Source organism: Drosophila mojavensis, unplaced genomic scaffold, assembly GCF_018153725.1.
Source record: "Drosophila mojavensis isolate 15081-1352.22 unplaced genomic scaffold, ASM1815372v1 contig_74, whole genome shotgun sequence".
NCBI lineage: Eukaryota > Metazoa > Arthropoda > Insecta > Diptera > Drosophilidae > Drosophila > Drosophila mojavensis.
The window spans coordinates 6,718,915-6,738,252 of NW_025318899.1; the positions used below are offsets into that span (position 1 = coordinate 6,718,915).

Here is a 19,338-nt window from a genome sequence, read left to right on the forward strand (position 1 = left end):
AAATAAATAAATAAATACATAATTACATTTTAAAGTTTCATTATTAATACTTTTTCTTTATTTACATTTTTGGTCACATTTTTTTTTTTTTTGTATGTCTCAAGATATCCAGAGAAACGCAGCCAATAGAGTTAAGCAGTTGAGGTTTTTCGTTTTCGAATACCTATGAGATAAGCCACAGGATATTCTTGTCAAAGCAAAGATTGTAAGCCAAGCAATCGCCGCTTGTCGGATGTGGCTTACAGCAATTCAAATGTTGCCACCGAAATTCACACCACGCGCCACGTGTCGGTGGGTGTGCGCGTGTGTGTATGCGTTTTTGTTGTTGTTGTTGTTGTTGTCAGTGTTGGTTGTTGGTGGCTCAAGTGGCAGCCGTCGATCGGACGCGTGTGGCTAATTGAAGGTTTTTGAGTAGGCATAATGCGTATCAATTATACAGTTAATTGAAGTGTGAGCGCTTATTAGGTTAGCATGAAAGTATGTGAATTATTATATGGAAGCTGGCGCATTCAATTTCTCAGCAATTGTCGCCCAAGACTCACGCACACGCACACACACACACACAAGCAGACATAGCCTCGAGGCAGTGTTAACTAAATAAAAGCCATGCCAGCTTTGTGCCTGTCCATGAGCTGGCTTCTGTACATATATAATTTCATCAAACATCCTAACACCGTCCGAGCCAAAGCAAATACACTCGCATCGACAAATATACATGTATGTGTGCCTCGGGCAAATTGCATTCTAACAAGCGACGCAAATTCAATTTAACAAGCTGCCTGTGTGTGCCCAATCCTTGTCCCTGCCTTGTGTGCCTGTGCCTGCGCCTGTGTGTGTGTGTGTGTGTGCGTGGCGTGCAACCCCGACTGCATTCGCTCCAGTCACGTAGCTCCGGGCCATGCGTGTGAGCGGGGGAGCGTGAGCGAGAGAGAGAGAGAAACCAGCATCAGCTTAGCAAATGCCTTCCATCTTCAGAAAGGTACGATTTCCTCCTCATAGAGTGGATCCAATTCCAAAGGCACCACCATAGCTGGGAATCGGCTCACGGTCACGGGCACAGGCGACTGCGACGATGACGTCGACTCCGAGGAGAGTTCGATGACATCCGTATCGCCCGTCACGTGCTTCACTTTCGCTAACTTTGGCGGATTCACTTTGATTTTCGTCTGGCTCCATCTGTTACCCCGTCGTCGTCGTCGCAACGAGGCTGGACGCGCCGGCTCATCCGGTTCTGTGGACGAATCGGAAGTGATGTGCTTAAAGCGTTTCAATTGCACCGAAGGCTTAAGCTCAGCCTTAGGCTCAGCCGAATCGGATGTTATATGCACAAACTCCTTCTTGACTTTGCTTCTGCTGGCGCACTCACTCTGCAGCTCCGAAGTGGGCGTCGAGGCATTGCTGCCATCAGTGTGGCTCTGCTTGCTTGTCGACGAGGATCTGCTGTGTTCCTGTTGTGTTTTCAATTCCCGGTAATAGTGGTGGAGATTCGTGCGCTTTACGCGCACCCTCAGTCCACGCAGCTGCTCAATGTCCTGTGGTGAGAGCATGTGCAGGCGCACCTCCACCTGACGGCTCAAGCACTCCTGAATCAGTCGCGCATCCGCATCGCTAACTGAACTCATGGATGAGCTTGGCTCCTGACTTGAACTAGCATTTGCTTTGAATCGCTTGACATTTTCATTGCTTGGTTGTTTCTCTATCTCTGCCTGCTTCGCCGGTTCCGTCTCAACGTCCGTTACCGTCCGCTCCTCCGTCGCCAAGGCACCCGGCATTTCTTTGGCGGCCGCCTCATCTTCTTCGGTTAAAGACTTTCCTCTGAGCTGCAACACTTCTGTCTCCATTGTAAAATCGGAAGTTGGGGCCGGCGGGGGCGTGAACACTTTACTTACGCCAGTTACAGATTCAGATTGTCCCTCCTCGAACTCGTTCGCATCGTGCATGGCCATCATCGATGCTCCAGACTCCAAGCTGTCCGTCTCACTGTTGTAACGGCTGCTGGTGCGTGAGCACGCCTTCTCCCTGCTCGTCTCTAGCTGATTAGTCGTCGCTGATGTGTTCCGTCTTAAGCCCTGCAAACTTTTGAATTTACTCAGCAGCGAATTACTCTCCATGAGCACATTGTCATCCACTTCCACGTTGAGCTGTTCGACCTTCTCGAAGCTCCAAATGTCAGAAAACGCTTTAAAGCCGCTAGTTTCGTTCGTGTACTTAGCCTGCGATTGCAGTAGCTCACCAATTGAACGCTTCGGCACGTTCGATTCCTCTGGCGGCGGTGGCTTCGGTGTCTCAGCTTCGGGCGCCGACTGCTCGGCCTCCTGAGTCTTCGGCTCTGCTGGTGCCTCGGCAGCAGGAGAACGACGTCCACTGCGCATGGCTCTATCCATGTCGCTGATCATCGTATTGGCCACGAGAGCAGCTGCTCGAAAACGAGTGCGCCTTCCAGAGCCTGTATAGTAGGCCTCAGATTCGTCAGATTCCTGTTCCTCCTCATCTTCATCCTCAGACACTGTTGAGCATAGCATTGAGTCAATATAACTACAACTGATAGTATGTATATCTGTCTTAATTACCTTCCTTCCAGAACTTAATCGGTATTCGGTGGCGCTTCCTATCCCGGTCATTCTTCTCCCGAGGTGGCTTTTGCGCCTCTTCATCCTCATCGGCGCTCAGCTCAGCATCTCCGTCAGCTGTGCTCACAGCATTCTCGTAGCCCTCTTCGATGGTGCCATAGTCCAATTGAGGCCGATTTTTATACTTTTCATAATCGATTTTCAAATATTTTAGATCATCATTGGCCTCTGCCATATTTAAGGCCACAAACTTTTGCTTCAGATCCGTGCTCTTCAACAGGGCGCTGCAGCGTTCGTGCAAAGTATTCCATTCCAGTGCCCAGGAGTAACGTTTGTTACGTGGCTGAAAGGCCACCGTGAGCAGGTCCTTGAGTATGCTGCGCGGCAGGCGCAGTGTTTGCAGCGCCTTGGAGATTGGATCATAATCAGCAACAGGTGCATTATGATTGGTAATGGCAACAATTTCATCAACATCAATCGTTGAACTCAACAGCTCATATTTGATATGATGCTCTAATTTATCAGGACGTGCGCCAGCTTTGCTAGAGACAACTTCCTCGTCATCCTTTCGCTTCTTTTTAATGCGCGAGCAACGTTTGACTTCATAGTAACTGCTGCGTGTTGGATGTAAATAGAAAGCAGTCAGCCAGAACTCAGCCTCCATGAAGGCGTGCTCCGAAAACACCTTGGCCAGATCGGCATAGTTATCAGAGAGCTTGTGCTCCAGGTTGAGCATGAATTGCGTGGTCAAGCCCGGATGATAGCGCCAAACTTCAATTGTATTCAGCTTCTGGCCAATTATCTTTAAAAGGATCGCAATCTTGGCAAACTGCCAGCCTCTGAATTTCTATAAAAGCAAAGAATTATTAAAATAGAAGACATACATATCGGAATAGGTTAACTTACACGCTCTGCCAGCAATTTGTACACAAAGTCCAACACTTCCTCATTGTTTGGCACATTCTGAAAGACCGGATCTATTTGTCTGTCTAGCTCCTCGTCCACATCCTGAAGCGGTTTCTCATCGTCATCGTAGTTCTTATAGTTGCCTATATTGCTCGCACGATTGCCCTTGCAGATCTGCTGCTGATAGTTGAGATTCAGATTCACCGTGTGCGGCAGTGCGTGGCTGTTGCGCTGGCACTCAAGCTTCTGCAGTTCATTGAGCAAGAAACGTTCGCTGTTCTCACGCTCCTCCACATAGCGATGCATCAGCACCTTGAACTGTGCTAGGTGCGCCATAAAGTCGTGCTCATTGAGAGCCATCAGCTCTAGCAGCTGATTGCCCAGCACGTAGCTCGTGTAGGCCTCCAGCATGACAGCGAATGAGGTGACGAGGCTCAAATGGAACTTCTTGAACACAATGTGCTCGAAGAAACCATCCTTGCCCAGGCCCAAGCGTACACAAATCTGTGCAATCAGTCTAGCTGGTGTGTAGCCCATGGCCTCCGTATTCGATGCCTCCTGCATGCTCTGCGCATAGAAGCGTATGTTGTACATCTGCCAAAGGGAGTTATATATTAAAGTCAGTGCACTGCATTTTACTCCGTATATATACCATATTGTCAATGTTATATCCACGATTGTCGTCTGCAACAAAAACCGTTAGCAGATAGAGATGCGCCACCAGTACTATGGACGTCTGCTCAGAGGGCAAACTTGTGCCACATGTTTTTGGATAACATTTCAACCAGGCGGCGAGCACACGCAGCGAAAGCTGCTTCACAGCTTCCCAGCTGCCAGCATCGAAGAGTTTCAATAGACGCAAAATAATCAAATGCAAACGCTCCTGCATCAGAAATGTTATATCTACCAAAAGAAGAGAAAAGATTAATTCAAGTCAACACATGGTAAATATTTACACCTTCTGGCGTGGCTGGCGCCACGGCGTGCTCAATCACATTGTGTTTATTCTGCATTAAATTGGCGAAGATCTGCTGCAGGTAAGGCAAGCGCCATGGGTTCATTTGGTAGTTGAGTATATATGGCCAGTCGATGTCGCATAGTCCCTTAATCTTATTAAACTTTGTATGGCCCTTGCTTATGTAGTAAATCAGCATACGCTTGAGGCTCTCGGAGCACTCAATCCACTCCTGGCTGAACCACAGCTGCAACGTATGATGTGCCAGCATTCGGACAATGTGGCCCAGTTCCTCAGTGATGCATTCACGGCTGTGTATATGGCACGCTTCCCATCCGTATATTAATTGCAGAATGCGATCATCAGGTATCAGCTGATAGACATCCACATCGCTGAAATCCGTAAAGAACACAAACATTTTCTGTCACAAGAGTAAAAGAAAAACAAAAGTTAGGCTAAGAAAATGCAGACTCATTTGTGATACTTACTGCATGGAACTCCTCATACTGTATTTTCGCAGCGCACTCAAGAAATTTCTGTTCATTATATTGCTCAGGCAGTATTATATCCATTCTGAGCTTTTTTTTCAATAAATGTCAGAAATATTTATTGGGTTTAGAAAAACCCATACAAGTTTTATTTATTTTTCAGCCGGTGTGCACGTCCGCAAGAGATGAGAGTTTGCGTAAGGCCGCTTATCGATAGCAACTTGAGTTGTGTAGCAGCCAGCTTCAGTCCGGCATCCGATTTGACCGGCATTTTTTGAAAATCGAAATATATCAAATGCATAGAAGCTATATAAATGACATTTAGATATTGCTGTGCTTAGTTTACTTTCAATAATGTGCATGTTTTTAAAATGCATAAGTATATGATGAATTATGTTAGGTTATATGAAGTGTCACAAATGTATACAGCAATGTCATATTAAATTTGCACTCTCATTCATTCGGTTCCGGCTGCCCACACTGTGATTGAGTTTTGATGCCAGCTGGCATATGCAAAGTGCAAACAAATTATTATTAGCTGCCAACAGCGTCTGCTACTTCATCTTACAATGAAAGCACCAAGGGTATTCCTTTAGAAATGTGTCCATTCTAAAGAGTAAATATGTTTGTGTGTGGACGGGGCCGGAAGGCGGGGAGGTCAACAGTTGGCCAACAAGCAGGGCTTCAACGCGTGCGGCAGGGCATGACTGCAACTGCAGCTAGATGGGCATTAAAGCCATGATTTCGATTTAATAACATAATTGCATGTATTGTAGGGTAGCAAGAAATAGGCCAAAGTCAATTAATATTTTCCATGTAAATGTCGAGTGATTTACAATTGCCGCACTCGAAGACCAAACAGAAAAAAACACATGTAGCTGTCTACAATTTGATGAAAGCATTATTCCTAACCAATTTATCAGTGGCAAAATCAATTAGTAACTACGTAAGGGCCACAACAAGCCTTCCTTATCGGTTGAGCGATGGGTGTGATATGCCCGTATGTGCGACGCCTGCTCCATAACCCATTCATTATACGCACAGGTATAGGTGGCACTGTCATAAATATTCCCATCATCGTTTATTTGCCGTCCTCAACCAGAGTGGCTATCAAATGGCACAAATGAAAACCTGTTGATATCCAAAAGAGACAAACATGCATACACACACACACTGATACACAATCGTCCGTATCAAAGGTTGCGTTCGTAATTGAAGAAACGTTTTTGAAATGTTGCAAGGGAAACAAGTGGAAACGAGGAGAAAAGAGACAAGCAACAGGCTTGCTGCTCCGCATCTGGCCATCATAAATATTCATGAAGCTCTAAAAGGGTTTTTACTTGTGCGCAAATTCACCTGAAATGGAAAAAAAACACACACACACATTATATATCAATTGGTGTGGCCAAGAAATGCAATTGCAGGCCATCGATTCGCGTTACAAGTACATTCAATATTAAAGGTCAGCATGGGCGTTGGCTAAGCCTAAGTAGTAGGGGATGGGCAGGGGTTGGGGGCGGGCCAAAGCTTAACCAAATGGAGCATGCACATGAATTTGAATGAGCCTACGCGTGGTCACATATATATGTATGTGTGTGCATGTGCCTGTGCCTGTGCGTGTGCGTCTCCCAGGGGATGGCAAATAAACATTGCAAAGGCGCGCATGTGTGCCATCAACTTCAGCGCGCAATGCGTTCGTTTCGTCAAACGGCCCCATAGGCGGGGGAACGGAGCTAAAAGTAGGAGCAGGACAAGCTGTAGCGGTAACAGGAAGAGTCACCAAAGGTAGGTTGGCGGGGTGCGCTGGCAGCAAGTTAAAGCAGTAGCAGGGGATATCGACGCTTTGTTGACTGCCCCACTAAGTAGGCAACACTTTTTGGGCCACTTCCGTTGCTGCAGTCGCCAGCTGCGCGACACAAAGCTCGCTATTGTGTGCATGTCTCTCTCACTCTATTCGTGTGCGTGCGCTCGCGTGTATGTGTGTGTGTGTGTGTGTGTGTGTGAGCACTTCGTGTGTCACGTTCGTACGCTGCAATCGTGTCGCGATTCGCTTCCGTTTTGATTTATAAACGGCCGTCGCGGCCAAGCTGCGTATCATTAACAGTTGATCAACAGGTTTGCGCAGACATCCGAACCGCAACGCAGTGCAAAGCGAAAAGCAACGAGGCAGTTCATCCAAAGCAGTTCTAATTGAATTGCAGCTGCCACAAATTCAGTTATAAAAGTCATTTCACGTGCTTAACTAAATTTATAGTGTAATCGAACGCGTGCGTATGCAGATCTCTCCTACACTCGGCGCATAGACCACAAACAGCGGAAGTCGAAGCAACATTTCCGGCAGTTCAAATACATTCAAATAATCCAGCATACAGGTGAGTTGATTACGGCAAATGCGTATGGGTGATTGGTGCAATAGAAAATATTTTATATGAAAAGTGTTTGAAACTAAAGTAAAATGTAAATGTAAAATCAAATTTAATATTTTTTTGACTGAATTTGATTTAAAAAATTTTCGAGTTTTGAAATTCTACCCGATTATTTAAGTCAATCTGAGTCAATTTGTTTAGGTCAAGAGAGATTGCAACAATAACAAAATTGCCTTCAACATTGGTTAATTTTTTTATGGTTAAAAAAAAAAAAAAGATAGTAATATGTATGCTTTCTCAACAAAAATGAAAATTAAGTATTTGGCGCATAAAAATAGAAGTTGTAATAGCTTTTTTTTTTAAATGTAAAAAATATTGACTTTAATTAGCGGTTAAAAAAAAAAAGAAAAACTATAGAACATTTTCATTTAAAAAACAAAAAAATATTTTAGATATGGCTAAAAAATATATACACAATAATTAAGCGTATATAGATACATATATGAATTAAAGTCTAAAACATATTTCTTATATCTTTCCATTATTAAATTAATTCTATTAAAAAGTATTCAATTCAAATTTGTTTATTATTTTTTCTACGAACAATACAATTTTTATTTTCTTGTTATTGTATATTTACTATATAAAAAATATATATATATATAATTTAAAAATTCATTTGCTAATTTAATCTATAGAATTCAAAGCTGTTGCATATTTTATGAGATTTTTAACTATTGTCTAAAATTTATTAAAATTATGATAAGAGTTCAAACTTGGACAATATTTCAAAAATTATTAATAATAGCTTGGGTAATAGTTAGTAGGGTATTAAATTTGCTTCTAGTAGATCAACTTTGAATTCCTTATAAGTGAATTTACTTAGATATTAACGTGAGCTCATTTGACATATTTGCTGGTGGAATGACGCAGCTTAGGCTTAATATGTTTACTATATAAACTCGAGAGGCAAATTTGTTGGCATTAAAAAATTGAAATATTAGGCAGTCAAAATGAAGACATTAGCAGCAAATCGAAAGCCTGCCACAAACAGCTGCAGTGCGGGCGAGGGGAGAGTAGAGAAAAAAGTCCTCAAAAACCGAAATACCACAAATAGAAAGAGTAAGAAATAATAAAAAAAAAAGCTCCTAAGCCCCAGTAGCTGGGTTCTCTAGTAAATTTATTTACACTTCTGTGGATATTCTGTTTATTCACGAGCTTTCGTTGTTGCGTGTTCGAGTCGCGATGATTTTTATTCAAATGAAATGTCGTAGAAACGTGGGCCGAAAGCCTGCGTACCTATTTAAACAAAATACTTATAGGCGAATGCCATCCTTTGGCAAATATTGGCGTTGCCTGCTCGAGTAAGGGCGCAATGAATAGTAGAGCGCAAGCCGAGACACGCCTCTCGAAAACACCAACGCCTCCGCCGACACACACACACACACACTCTCACATACACAATCAGCGAGTGAAATGCGCTATATATATGTACATACGTATATTGGGTACATTTATTTCAAGCAGCTCCTGCTGCAAAGGATGTGCCCCGGCCCAGGCAGTCGCATCAGTCGAAGAAGATGTTGAAGAAGTACCTGTACTTGTCAACGGGCGACACGAGCGTGAATAATGCCTGGACAGCAGCTGCTGAATAATACAGGCCACTCGGAGTTGGCCAAGAGCTCGAGGTTCAGCCAGCACAATTCACTGGCATGTCAGCCCCTAACACAGCCATAAATATATTTTCAGTTAATTTCAATTACAGAACGTGCTGACTCTGGCTCCCAGCTGAACGATTGCCCTTTACCCCCAACGACTCCGTGCGTGTGTGTGTGTGTGTGTGTGTGTGTGTGTGGGGTCATAAAATTTGATGCGTGCCCTATCGAAACGACGTTGCTATCTATTATAATTTAACGCAAAGCCGCTAAAACTTTCATCCTGGACGTCAATCAATCAACGACAAGCGCACAAATTAAATGCAAACTAAGACAACATAAAACCAAAGCCAAAACCCCGTCGACAATCAGTCAAGAGCCAAGAGCCAAGAGTCAAGATCCGGGCAGCACGACCAACTGCAGCAGCCCGTTGACTCTCCAATTAACTTTCCAATCCCAGCCACATTTGCCATAAAGCAACAATGTGAAAGCATCGTTTAATCGGCGCCCGCTTAGATTAGATACCGATAAGGTCACGCCTCCTGCTCCAGTTGCCGCTGCTCCCGCAGCCTGATGGGACTAGACTATTAACTGCCAATGATATATGTGGTAATAGCTACGCTTTTTTTGAGAACCTGGGAAAAGCCCTTTACTCTTTGGAATTTTCGGTTTGGTTTTATTACTGCTGGCTTACAGTGTGTAATGTGCATAATTAGCTCAGTGAAGCATTTCGCTTGATGATATGCATATATTTATGGCAGCTGCTAGTCGATTAGTTCATTTATTAACCAAATTAAGCTAATGTTGGGAAAGCAACTCTACACTTGAATTCAAAAGTAGTTGAAGTCTGAAGGGCAATCTGTGATTTTGTTTCTTACTATTGAGAGCTGAAAAATTTCCAAATAGCAGCTGAATTCTATAATGAAATTTGTATTTCCTACATTGTTGTACATTGAATAATTATTAAATAATTTTTTAATTTTGCTTGAATAATTATTTTTTAGTAAATTGAATATGACAAATCTGACAAATTTTAATATTTTAATTTAATTTTTTCTTTTATTTTTTGTTGTTGTAAATTGACTGAATATAAATGGACCTAAGACTTTATAGGCAATATATTTTACGAGGTAGATGAAAAATCTGTGCAAAAGAAAATTAAGTGGAGTAAACAATATGAAACACAAAGGCCTAAATACCACTCTAAAGACTTCAGTCAGATCAAAAGACAACTAACTAGAGTTATCTAAATTCACTTTCAAAAGCCTCTAATTAATTCAATTTTTATTGTAATCGATATATCACAAACCACACAGAAACCACCCGATCCACCCATTTCTGGCAGTGTATACGCATGTGATTGCTTGTTTCAGAGCTCTGACAGCGCATAAGTTGAACCTCTTAAGCAGCAAGCGCAAACAGTGCCAAGCAGCATCATATAGTCTTATCTCTCCCCTCTCTCTCTCACTCTCTTCCGCTCACTAAGGTCTCTCTCAAGTGCGGCTCGTGCATTGGTTCGCAAGTGCAATTCGCAGCCACTTAAGTACAACAGCAAACATATCCATAAGCTTTACTATCATTATACAGTATCGCTTTTAAAGCACACCCACACACTCTCACACACACTCACACTCACTCATGCATTTTTGGGCTGGCGTTAAAAATCCGTGTGGTACAATGCGGCGTATGCGTATTATCATTATAATGCCTGCTTTAGGAGCTCGCTGTTGCCGCCTACCGCGAGCTACCTCTACCTCTGGCTCATTTGCCGAGCTGCAATGGCCCATTAATAGGCCATAAATTGTAACTGTTATGCGTTGTTGGCTTTTAACGCAGCGGTTGGCATTTGGCATTCGAACTTGGCCTGCCACCGGGAGCTGAGTGCTCGGACAGCCCGGCTGACTGCTCGGCCGCCCCACCGCTTTCAATTAGAGTGGTTATTTAGCTAAATCGTTACGCTTGTTGGTGTAATTTGAGGCGTAGGCGGAAATGATTGCCAACAACATCAGCAGCAGCAGCAGGAGTAGCAGCAGCAGGAGGAGCAACAGAAAAGGCACCCACTGCGTGCCCCAGGGAAAACAGGGCAACACGGCGCTTTAACTTAATTGATCCACGCACTTCTCTTGCCTCAGCTGCCCGCACATTTTTCACATTTTTCACTTCGTATTCACATTTCGTCTTTTGCCTTGCAGGAACATGGCTCAGTCGGGAATCAGCTCGAGTTGCGCGACGCAGAGTTTTGGGCTGTTGCTGCTGCTGCTCTTTCTGCACAGCAGCCGGGCAGCCGCCATGGCGAGTGGCCAGAGTGGCAACAACAATGAGCTGGCCGCCACGGGACTCACTGATCAGGTGGTTGAGCAATTGGGCGATAATGATCTCTACAACAACAAACGCGCTTGGCAATCGCTGCAGAGCTCATGGGGCAAACGCTCGTCGAGCGATCCGGCTGCCCTGGAAATGGATGACTCGATCTATATGACGGGACACTTTGTGCCGCTGGTCATCACCGACGGCACCAACACCGTCGACTGGAACACCTTCGAGCGCTGGGCCAGCAACAATCAGGAGCAGCAACTGCAGCAGCAGCAGCAGCAGCAGCAGCCATCGAATTCCCTTGAAGACGCCGATGAGTTCAACTCGGAGAATGGCATGGAGAAGCGCGCCTGGAAGAACATGAACGTTGCCTGGGGCAAGCGGCGTCAGGCACAGGGCTGGAACAAGTTTCGAGGTGCCTGGGGCAAGCGCGAGCCCACCTGGAACAATCTGAAGGGCATGTGGGGCAAGCGCGATCAATGGCAGAAGCTGCACGCTGGCTGGGGCAAGCGCTCCCTCAACAACTAAACTTATCTCGCTCAGCCCCCACACCCACACACATAGGCAACAAAATAACAATGGATGCAACACTTAACTATATATAAATATCAAATATCTGTGTATACAAATATACGAAATCTAAGATAACTTATTTCCCCAGTAGAGTCTCTCGATGTTCTAGCAAAAAAACAAAAAACAAAAACAAAAAACCAAGGATGTAGGTCAAATTCCGAAAATGTATGAAAGCGCTCGCCACAAAAACAACAACAAGAAGGAGAAGAATAATCAAAAAAACGAAAAATTACCAAAGTATTTGTAATTTGCCTAAGTATATATATATATAAATATATATTTATGTCTTTTTGGTAGCTGAAGCCAGTATTATAATCCAAGTATATAATCAAAACACACACATACACACACACACCTATACCAAGTTGAAACTCGGAACATGACACTAGTTTCTAGAAACAAGAAAAAACTTTAACTTAGTTAATCGAATTGTGCATATTTTTTAAATACGTATACATACCAGGAAACAAAAGCATGGCAATTACTATATACATACATACATATATGTGTATATATATATATGAGTATATATATATGACTAAATCAAATTATCTAAATAAATTAACGAAAATCCATCAATATACAGTGGCTTGAATTTATTGTTTATTTGAATTGTTATGGGACTTTAACGGGAATCTGATTGGAAAGGGGGCACATAATGAAAGCCAATAAGAATTTGGATGCCTTTTAGCTGTGAATTTTGGGACTTACTTTTGACGTATGTTTGGGGTTCGGATTGTTTAAAGGATGTTAATATCAATACTTACTTCACTTTTATATATTAATTAATTATTTAAATATTTTTCCAGAAGCTCGGCTCTCCTGTTGATATTGGTATAAATAAAATATTTACACTTGAGTACCTACAAAACAAGCCAGGTGGCTCAAATAATATTGCTCTGTTAGCCTGCCAAAAACTAAATAAAACCCTAAAAAAAAGGTTTAGTTCCCTAACTTTATATATTTTGTATTTGATAGCTACATATAAAGTGATTAAAGCTAAATTTAAATAGAAATTTTGCTTCAATATGCAAATAAATTTTATAAAATGTAACTATAAATTTATATATAAATTTTACAATACATATTTGACCAAAAATTTTAAAAGGTTAAGTATTATATGACACTAACTCGTTGATTTATTTTAATTAATTTAATTTTAGCATTCAATTTTGTCTATATATTTTTGTGGCTTTGAGAGCTGTTTTAAATTTGGCTAACGAAGCCTTCAAGGCTTCATGGAAATGCCTTGACTCGTATTCCCATGCGAGTTGTCAAATATCTTTAGAAGTCGACCCCTAAAAATAAATATCTGGTTTGAGTCGGCTTTAGTTTCTATTCCATTCTGTTCCATGCCATTTCGTGCCATTGATTCAGCTGTGAATTGAACATGTTTCATTGAGAATTTCCTTCTTGTATGAATTAATAGTATAGAATAATTAATTATTTAACACAATTAAAACGCACAAATTTAATTTTGTTTATTTATTTTCATGACTCGCTTAAAGAACTCATTAAATATGAATGATTAATAATTTAGGAATACTTAAGAGCAATTAGTTTTGATTGAGTTTCGAGTATAAATAGTTAGTTCATGTTGCAGAGGCTAACAGTTAATCGAATCAAGTCTAACTATGAGGTATTTGCCACGCCTCAAAGATGGCACACCAGCGCCAATGTCTTGGCCTCTGGCCTTGTATCGACGGCTCAATCACATCGCTTGGCCGCTGGAGGATGGCGTCAGTCGTCGAGTGGTGCTGCTCGAGCGCTTCGTCATCTTTGTGGGATTCCTGGTATTCTGCCTGCACAACGAAGTGGACATGCATTATTGTCTAGCCAATAGAAAGGATATCGACAAGATGCTCACGGGCATGCCCACGTATCTGGTGCTCTTCGAGCTGCAGATCCGCTGCTTTCAGCTGGCCGTGAAGAAGAACGCGTTCAAGCGCCTGCTGCAGAAATACTATGCGGATATCTATGTAACGGAGGAAGCGGAGCCTGTGATCTTCGCTCGCATACAGAGGCAAATGCTGGCCACTCGCCTCAACTCGGTGGCTTATCTGATGGCCCTGCTGAACTTCTTGCTGGTGCCCGTGCAGAACATAATTCACCATCGCAGGGAAATGCTCTATAAGCAGGTCTATCTCTTCGACAACACGAAGCTGTATTTCTTTATACCGCTAATCTGCGCCAACTACTGGGTGGGCATTATCATAACCTCGATGCTCTTCGGGGAGCTGAATGTGCTCGGAGAGCTGATGATGCACCTCAATGCGCGCTACAAGCTGTTGGCACGAGATCTGCATCGAGTGGCAAAACATTTGCTGGAGAGCGCACACCCAGCCGAGATCTCTGCGAAATATAGAACAGCAGTCGTCCATATACTGCGACGCAATGCGGCTTTGAATCAATTCGGCGAGCAAATGGAATTGGAATTCAGTTTTCGTATATTCATATTGTTTGCTTTCAGCGCTGCTCTGCTGTGTGCCATGGGATATAAGGCATATACGGTATATCTCTTAGAGAAACATTAAATTCTCATTATACACTTGCTTCAGCATGCTCTCGCTTCTCTGCAGAATCCATCGGCCAATATTGTTTACATCGTGTGGTTCGCAGCGAAGCTCTGTGAACTCTTAGCTTTGGGCATGCTTGGCTCGATTGTCTACACAACAGTCAGTTTCTTACTCTTCTTATATCTCAAATATCTACATAATGATACTGAATTTGCAGACGGATCAGTTGAGCCTTATGTACTACAGCTGCGAGTGGGAGCAGATCATCCACAAGTCGAGCAATGCATCTGAAAATGTTGAACTTATGAAGCTCATTACATTGGCCATTGCAATAAATTGTCGCGCTTATTGCTTAACGGGCTTAAACTATTTTCGTGTCACTTTAGTTGCCGTGCTTAAGGTAAGCTGTTAAACTATATAAATTACATTATTATATTTATCAACTTATTTCAGATAATACAAGGCGCTTTTTCATACTTTACTTTTCTAACTTCGATGCGCTAAGTAATTCAAATTGGCGTCTTGTAGCAGTCAGCTTTGCGACGGCGCCCAATGCGTTTATAGAGCTACCATACAAATATTTATCGCTTCAGTCTATCGATAACTCATGCATTTGATATTTTATGTGTACACACTTTTTAAGGCCGCCAATTTACGGCATTTTATTTAGGAAATACACATTGTGCGCAGCTACTTTTTGCAAAACATGAATTTCTCTGGCAATAAATGGTAAATTGTGGTTTCATTAAAACTGATCAACTTGTTTTATGTACATTGATTGATATTTGCAGCTCGCCAAGTTTTCGCAGCCCCGCTGCACAGCAACAGCAAAGCCGGCAACTGTCTCGCCTCAATGTGCAGGAAAGCTTGGAGCATCGCCAGAAGCGTGCAGAGGCCAGAAACTATTTGAAATGGGGCTTTATTAACATAATTTTGTTGACATTGATCTGTGCGGATCTGTGGCAAACATGCCTCTCGATGCGCAGTACCCTATGGTATCAAGTCGAATTCTCAGTTGCCGTTTGCATTTCCCTCAGCGTTGCCGCTTGTGCTGGAAAATACTTTTGGTGGCTCTGCATTGACAACACACCACTGTGCGTAACGGAAGTGCAACGGTGTCTTCTGGACGAAGGCAATGGTAAGGAAATCATGCAAACCATCATACCATTGATAAATACGTTCCACTTTTAGATAATACCTTTCAATGCATAAAGAATCTGTCGAAGCCGCGTTCGTGTGAACCGGAATATGACGATGTCACAGGACCCATTATCAATTGGCACTCTTCATTCGAAGACTCTCGGTGGAACTCGCAGTCGACTCGCCGCAGTGTTAGTCCAATGCGCAGCCCGGTTCAACAAAGAAAGAAGCAACAGCAACAGTTCAATCAGTCCCACAATCGCTCCATTGGTAATCAATCCCACAATCGCTCCAGGGGCAATCAATCCCACAATCGCTCCATGGGCAATCAATCCCTCAATTGCTCCATGGGCAATCAATCCTACAATCGCTCCATGGTCGGAAATAACTCGCTCAATGTGAGCAATGACTCTGTCTACATGTCGCCCTATGCGGAAGTTTGTCGCGAAGATTTTCCCACTGACGTGCGAAAGCTGCCCGCATTGATGCGAAGGGCAGAGCTGGAGAGGGAGCGCAGCTATGCCGAAATGGCAGATACATCAACAATGCAGAGCATAGGAGCAACCAATTCCTTTTGGAACTATTGCAATAATGCTGCCTTCATGCTGAAGCGTACCATCTATCAATTGGCACCAGCGCCAGTGCCCTCCACAGAGAATGCGCCCTCGTCCATCGAAGACTTTGGCATTGTTCAATTCAAGGATGGCAACTCGGAGGTCATCAAGCGCATCTCAACGGTTAAGCTGTCACAGTATCTAAGCAATCTCAGATATGTAAGAATAGTCACTAAACTACCAGCTATCCATTTCTAAATCTTCTTTGCTTTCAGTGGATCTCAACGACCATATTGCAGCGCCTGGTCAAGCAGATCGATAACATGGACGAAATCTTTCGTCAGCGTGGCCTTAGCGACTTCAAGATTGGCGCCGTGGGTCTGGAGCGATTGCGCAAGATGGCAGAGAATCAACAATTCGTGCAGAGCTGCGCGCCCATGCTGCCGCTACTGTTTCCATTTCTGGACACCTTCACCAATCAGGAGTATCTAGTGCAGCGCATTAGAGATCTTGCGGAGGGCTCCTGCATGGGCGACTATCGCTGGAACTCGGGCGATTCGTACAAAGGCAAAGTGTGGGGCACTCATCTGCCCACAGACGCAGCAGTGAGTGAATTTTGAGAAGATGACTTGAATAACTTTTAATACTGTTCTTATATATCCTTCCAGATAGTGTTCCATCTGTTCTGCGTTTACTTTGACAGTCAATTGATGCCACTGCCGCAGGGTGGCGGCCGTCCCTTCTACTCACGCTATGTGCTCATACGCGAGGAGAAACGCTCCACCAAAGAGATTATAAATGCTGTAAATAACAAGGCCCACTGCGCCATACTCGTGACGAACATTCAGCTGAAGCCGAAGTTCAATTTCATCAGCGAAAAGGAACTGCACAATTGCGCCAATGATCGCAACAATTTGTTTTATGTTATCATACAGTTCCTGATTTATATGCGCAGCCATCAGGAATCGATGCTCGAAGGCGTCAATTTGGGCAAGAGCGGCATCAATATAATGTGCGTGATTGGAGACTGAACCACTAGCTAGATAGAGACATTTATAGGCATTTCTGGACTTGGCCGGTTAAGTGGAATGGCCGGCACACACACACACACAACTAAAAAAAAAATTGATAATTATTTATATATGTATGTACGTTTATTGTTACACTGGCTGGATGGACAAGCCATAGCAGAGCATATTGAACTATTAAATTATGCATTGTAATTATTAAGTCAATTGCCAAGACGACAACAACATACCCATGCACATGTAACTGTAAACATGTGCGCGGTTTTTGCGGTCAGAGCAGTCGCTGCGGCACGCTGCTTGCTGCTGGCCACAATGCATCATCATCAAAGTGTCATGTGAACTTTTGAGCGGGCGCCATCCGTTACTGCTGTTGTTGTTGCTGCTGTTGCTGTTATCCTTGCGGTCATTGCGGTCTGCGCTTTGCCAACAATTAACTTATGCCTTGGACCTCACCCAAGTCAGTTAGCTCACACACACAATGACTGTCAAGCCGTGGTCGGGCACAGGTGCAGAACTTTAATTGCTTTTTCATGATTTTCGATATATACCACATACATACACGCATACACACATTTATACATGTACATACTGTGTGTTGGTGACTGGTCAATGGCCCAAAAGAGAAGGCGACACTATACTACTACGATAACTCCCATGTGGCAGCTCCAACACAACACAGTTCGAAGAGAGTGACAAAATTAATGGCTTCCGGCAATGAGTGTCGTCATTTTGTTAAGCTTAAGAAAAGCGTTTGCAGAAAATGCTGGCTGGCTTGCTGGCCAACACGGGGCATCATGTGCCAGACCCGGCGAAAGCCGAGAAAGAGTAGAACCAGCGACTGACATGAACTCTTGACTACCTACGGCTGCATACACTTAACGCCATGTGGCATTGGCTCTCGGCTGTTGACTGCCTGGCTCAGCGTTTGCTTTTGCTTTTGCTCCTCCTGCATGGCCATTTTTCTTGGCCATGCTCATTTTAGACGGCAGGCAGGCTGGCGGCTGGCGGCTGGCAGGCAACGGCGCTTCGGTTAGCCTGTTTCTGTTTCAAGCTCTTTGTTCATTTGACGTTGAATCGCTTGGTTGGTTATTTTAATGCCGTCGTCGTTGTAGCTGGCACCTCGGGTGAGTAATGTGCTTGGGTTGTCAACTTTACACTTTTATCCCTCGCATTATGTTTGCTTTACCTACACACACACACACACACACACACAGACACAAACACATACCACCCACTCACTCACCCCATCACCTTCGCCTGGGTGATATGTTTTCTTGATACTTTTTCTCAACTTGTAAATTGGCTTAAAAATAATTTGTCAAAGCATTTCAGCGTATAGGGGATTGGGTGTGCCTGGCTGTCGCTCTTTCGCTCTCGCTCACGCTATCTCTGCCTCTCCCTCACTCGCTCGCTTGGCATTCTCGCCGCCAAATTGTGTGGTGGACCCCCCCACGAGAAGGTTAGCAAATTTTTTTTTTCTTTTAAAGAAACGCATGTGCGCGTCTTCATATCCAATTAGAAAAGTTTTCCTTCGGCTGCACCGTAATTGTGTTGATTAGTGCGGCTCGCTGGCTTCCCATAGGCAGCAGATGGATTTCACCTTTAGGTTTGGCTCCAACTCCCTGCGCCACTCCCAATCCCACTCCCACTCTCTTTCTCTCTCTTTTAGCTGTGCTAAATAAAAAACACTTTAAAAGAACTGAAACGAGATTCGAATTGCTTGTTATATTCAATCGGCTTACACAAAACTTCGATATAATATTATTCCGCCAGTCACTCCACAAAAAAAAGTTTATATATATATACATATTTTATATATAAATATCCTGCACGCTGTTGTCCTGCCGCAAAATGTTTGTACACAATAAACTGGCTAGTGGCAAAGCTTTTACTTTTCGGCTTTCCTTTTTTTTCTATTTTTTTCCTCTTTCCCTTCTGTTCTTCTCTCTTTTTTTTGCTGCTTATTTATTTTTACTTTGGTTATACCCTGTTAAGCGTGTGTAAGTAGGGTATATGAACATTATAGACAACATTTGAATTGCTTGTATACATAAGTCTATAGTATAAATATAGATTATTAATATAGATTATTATGGTATAGTATTTTAGAGACATGTGTTATATCTTATAAAATAGAAAAATATATGTTAGCCTAGTCCACTTAATTATAGTGTATTATTGTACTGCATAGTATAGCATAATATAAGATGGATTATAGTATATTATAGTACTATATGGTCTACAATAATACATATATAGAATGCTGTACTAGAA

The 19,338-nt window shown here is 43.1% G+C and overlaps 4 protein-coding genes across 5 annotated transcripts; 3 read left to right on the forward strand and 1 right to left on the reverse strand.

Annotated features, from left to right (window-relative positions):
- Nucleotides 1–35: 35 nt before the first annotated feature.
- On the reverse strand, nt 36–5,109 carry LOC6581623. Of its 2 annotated transcripts, XM_044009731.1 has the most exons (7): nt 4,920–5,109; nt 4,435–4,852; nt 4,129–4,379; nt 3,477–4,070; nt 2,571–3,417; nt 1,890–2,506; nt 1,711–1,828 (listed from the first exon to the last, which is right to left on the reverse strand). In XM_044009731.1, the coding sequence occupies exons 1-7, from the start codon at nt 5,001–5,003 to the stop codon at nt 1,802–1,804; spliced, it is 2,838 nt and encodes a 945-aa protein (XP_043865666.1). In that variant the 5' UTR covers nt 5,004–5,109; the 3' UTR covers nt 1,711–1,801. The 2 variants fall into 2 exon arrangements, with proteins under 2 accessions (XP_043865665.1, XP_043865666.1); XM_044009730.1 differs by having other exon boundaries at nt 36–2,506.
- A 1,899-nt stretch (nt 5,110–7,008) lies between these two features.
- Nucleotides 7,009–12,408, forward strand: LOC6581624 (allatostatins MIP). Its single transcript, XM_002007313.4, has 2 exons — nt 7,009–7,291; nt 11,133–12,408. The coding sequence occupies exon 2, from the start codon at nt 11,137–11,139 to the stop codon at nt 11,779–11,781; it is 645 nt and encodes a 214-aa protein (XP_002007349.1). The 5' UTR covers nt 7,009–7,291; nt 11,133–11,136; the 3' UTR covers nt 11,782–12,408.
- Nucleotides 12,409–13,460: 1,052 nt separating this feature from the next.
- LOC6581625 (odorant receptor 74a) lies at nt 13,461–14,846 on the forward strand. Its single transcript, XM_002007314.1, has 4 exons — nt 13,461–14,336; nt 14,406–14,501; nt 14,560–14,742; nt 14,796–14,846. The coding sequence occupies exons 1-4, from the start codon at nt 13,461–13,463 to the stop codon at nt 14,844–14,846; spliced, it is 1,206 nt and encodes a 401-aa protein (XP_002007350.1).
- Nucleotides 14,847–14,960: 114 nt separating this feature from the next.
- On the forward strand, nt 14,961–17,271 carry LOC6581626 (transmembrane protein 209). Its single transcript, XM_002007315.4, has 5 exons — nt 14,961–15,071; nt 15,134–15,480; nt 15,534–16,255; nt 16,312–16,641; nt 16,705–17,271. Exons 1-5 carry the CDS (start codon nt 15,049–15,051, stop codon nt 17,065–17,067), a joined length of 1,785 nt encoding a protein of 594 aa, XP_002007351.2. The 5' UTR covers nt 14,961–15,048; the 3' UTR covers nt 17,068–17,271.
- The last annotated feature ends 2,067 nt before the right edge of the window (nt 17,272–19,338 follow it).

Excerpts from the sequence above, each read along its gene's own strand:
- LOC6581625 (XM_002007314.1), top strand. The coding sequence starts at position 13,461 with ATGAGGTATTTGCCACGCCTCAAAGATGGCACACCAGCGCCAATGTCT. Across the intron at positions 14,337-14,405 it reads TGGGATATAAGGCATATACG|AATCCATCGGCCAATATTGT; the intron begins GTATATCTCTTA and ends GCTTCTCTGCAG. Across the intron at positions 14,502-14,559 it reads GCTCGATTGTCTACACAACA|ACGGATCAGTTGAGCCTTAT; the intron begins GTCAGTTTCTTA and ends CTGAATTTGCAG.
- LOC6581623 (XM_044009730.1), bottom strand. The coding sequence starts at position 5,003 with ATGGATATAATACTGCCTGAGCAATATAATGAACAGAAATTTCTTGAG. Across the intron at positions 4,380-4,434 it reads GGCGCCAGCCACGCCAGAAG|ATATAACATTTCTGATGCAG; the intron begins GTGTAAATATTT and ends TTCTTTTGGTAG. Across the intron at positions 2,507-2,570 it reads GATTAAGTTCTGGAAGGAAG|TGTCTGAGGATGAAGATGAG; the intron begins GTAATTAAGACA and ends TATGCTCAACAG.
- LOC6581624 (XM_002007313.4), top strand. The coding sequence starts at position 11,137 with ATGGCTCAGTCGGGAATCAGCTCGAGTTGCGCGACGCAGAGTTTTGGG.
- LOC6581626 (XM_002007315.4), top strand. The coding sequence starts at position 15,049 with ATGAATTTCTCTGGCAATAAATG. Across the intron at positions 15,481-15,533 it reads TCTTCTGGACGAAGGCAATG|ATAATACCTTTCAATGCATA; the intron begins GTAAGGAAATCA and ends TTCCACTTTTAG. Across the intron at positions 16,642-16,704 it reads ATCTGCCCACAGACGCAGCA|ATAGTGTTCCATCTGTTCTG; the intron begins GTGAGTGAATTT and ends ATATCCTTCCAG.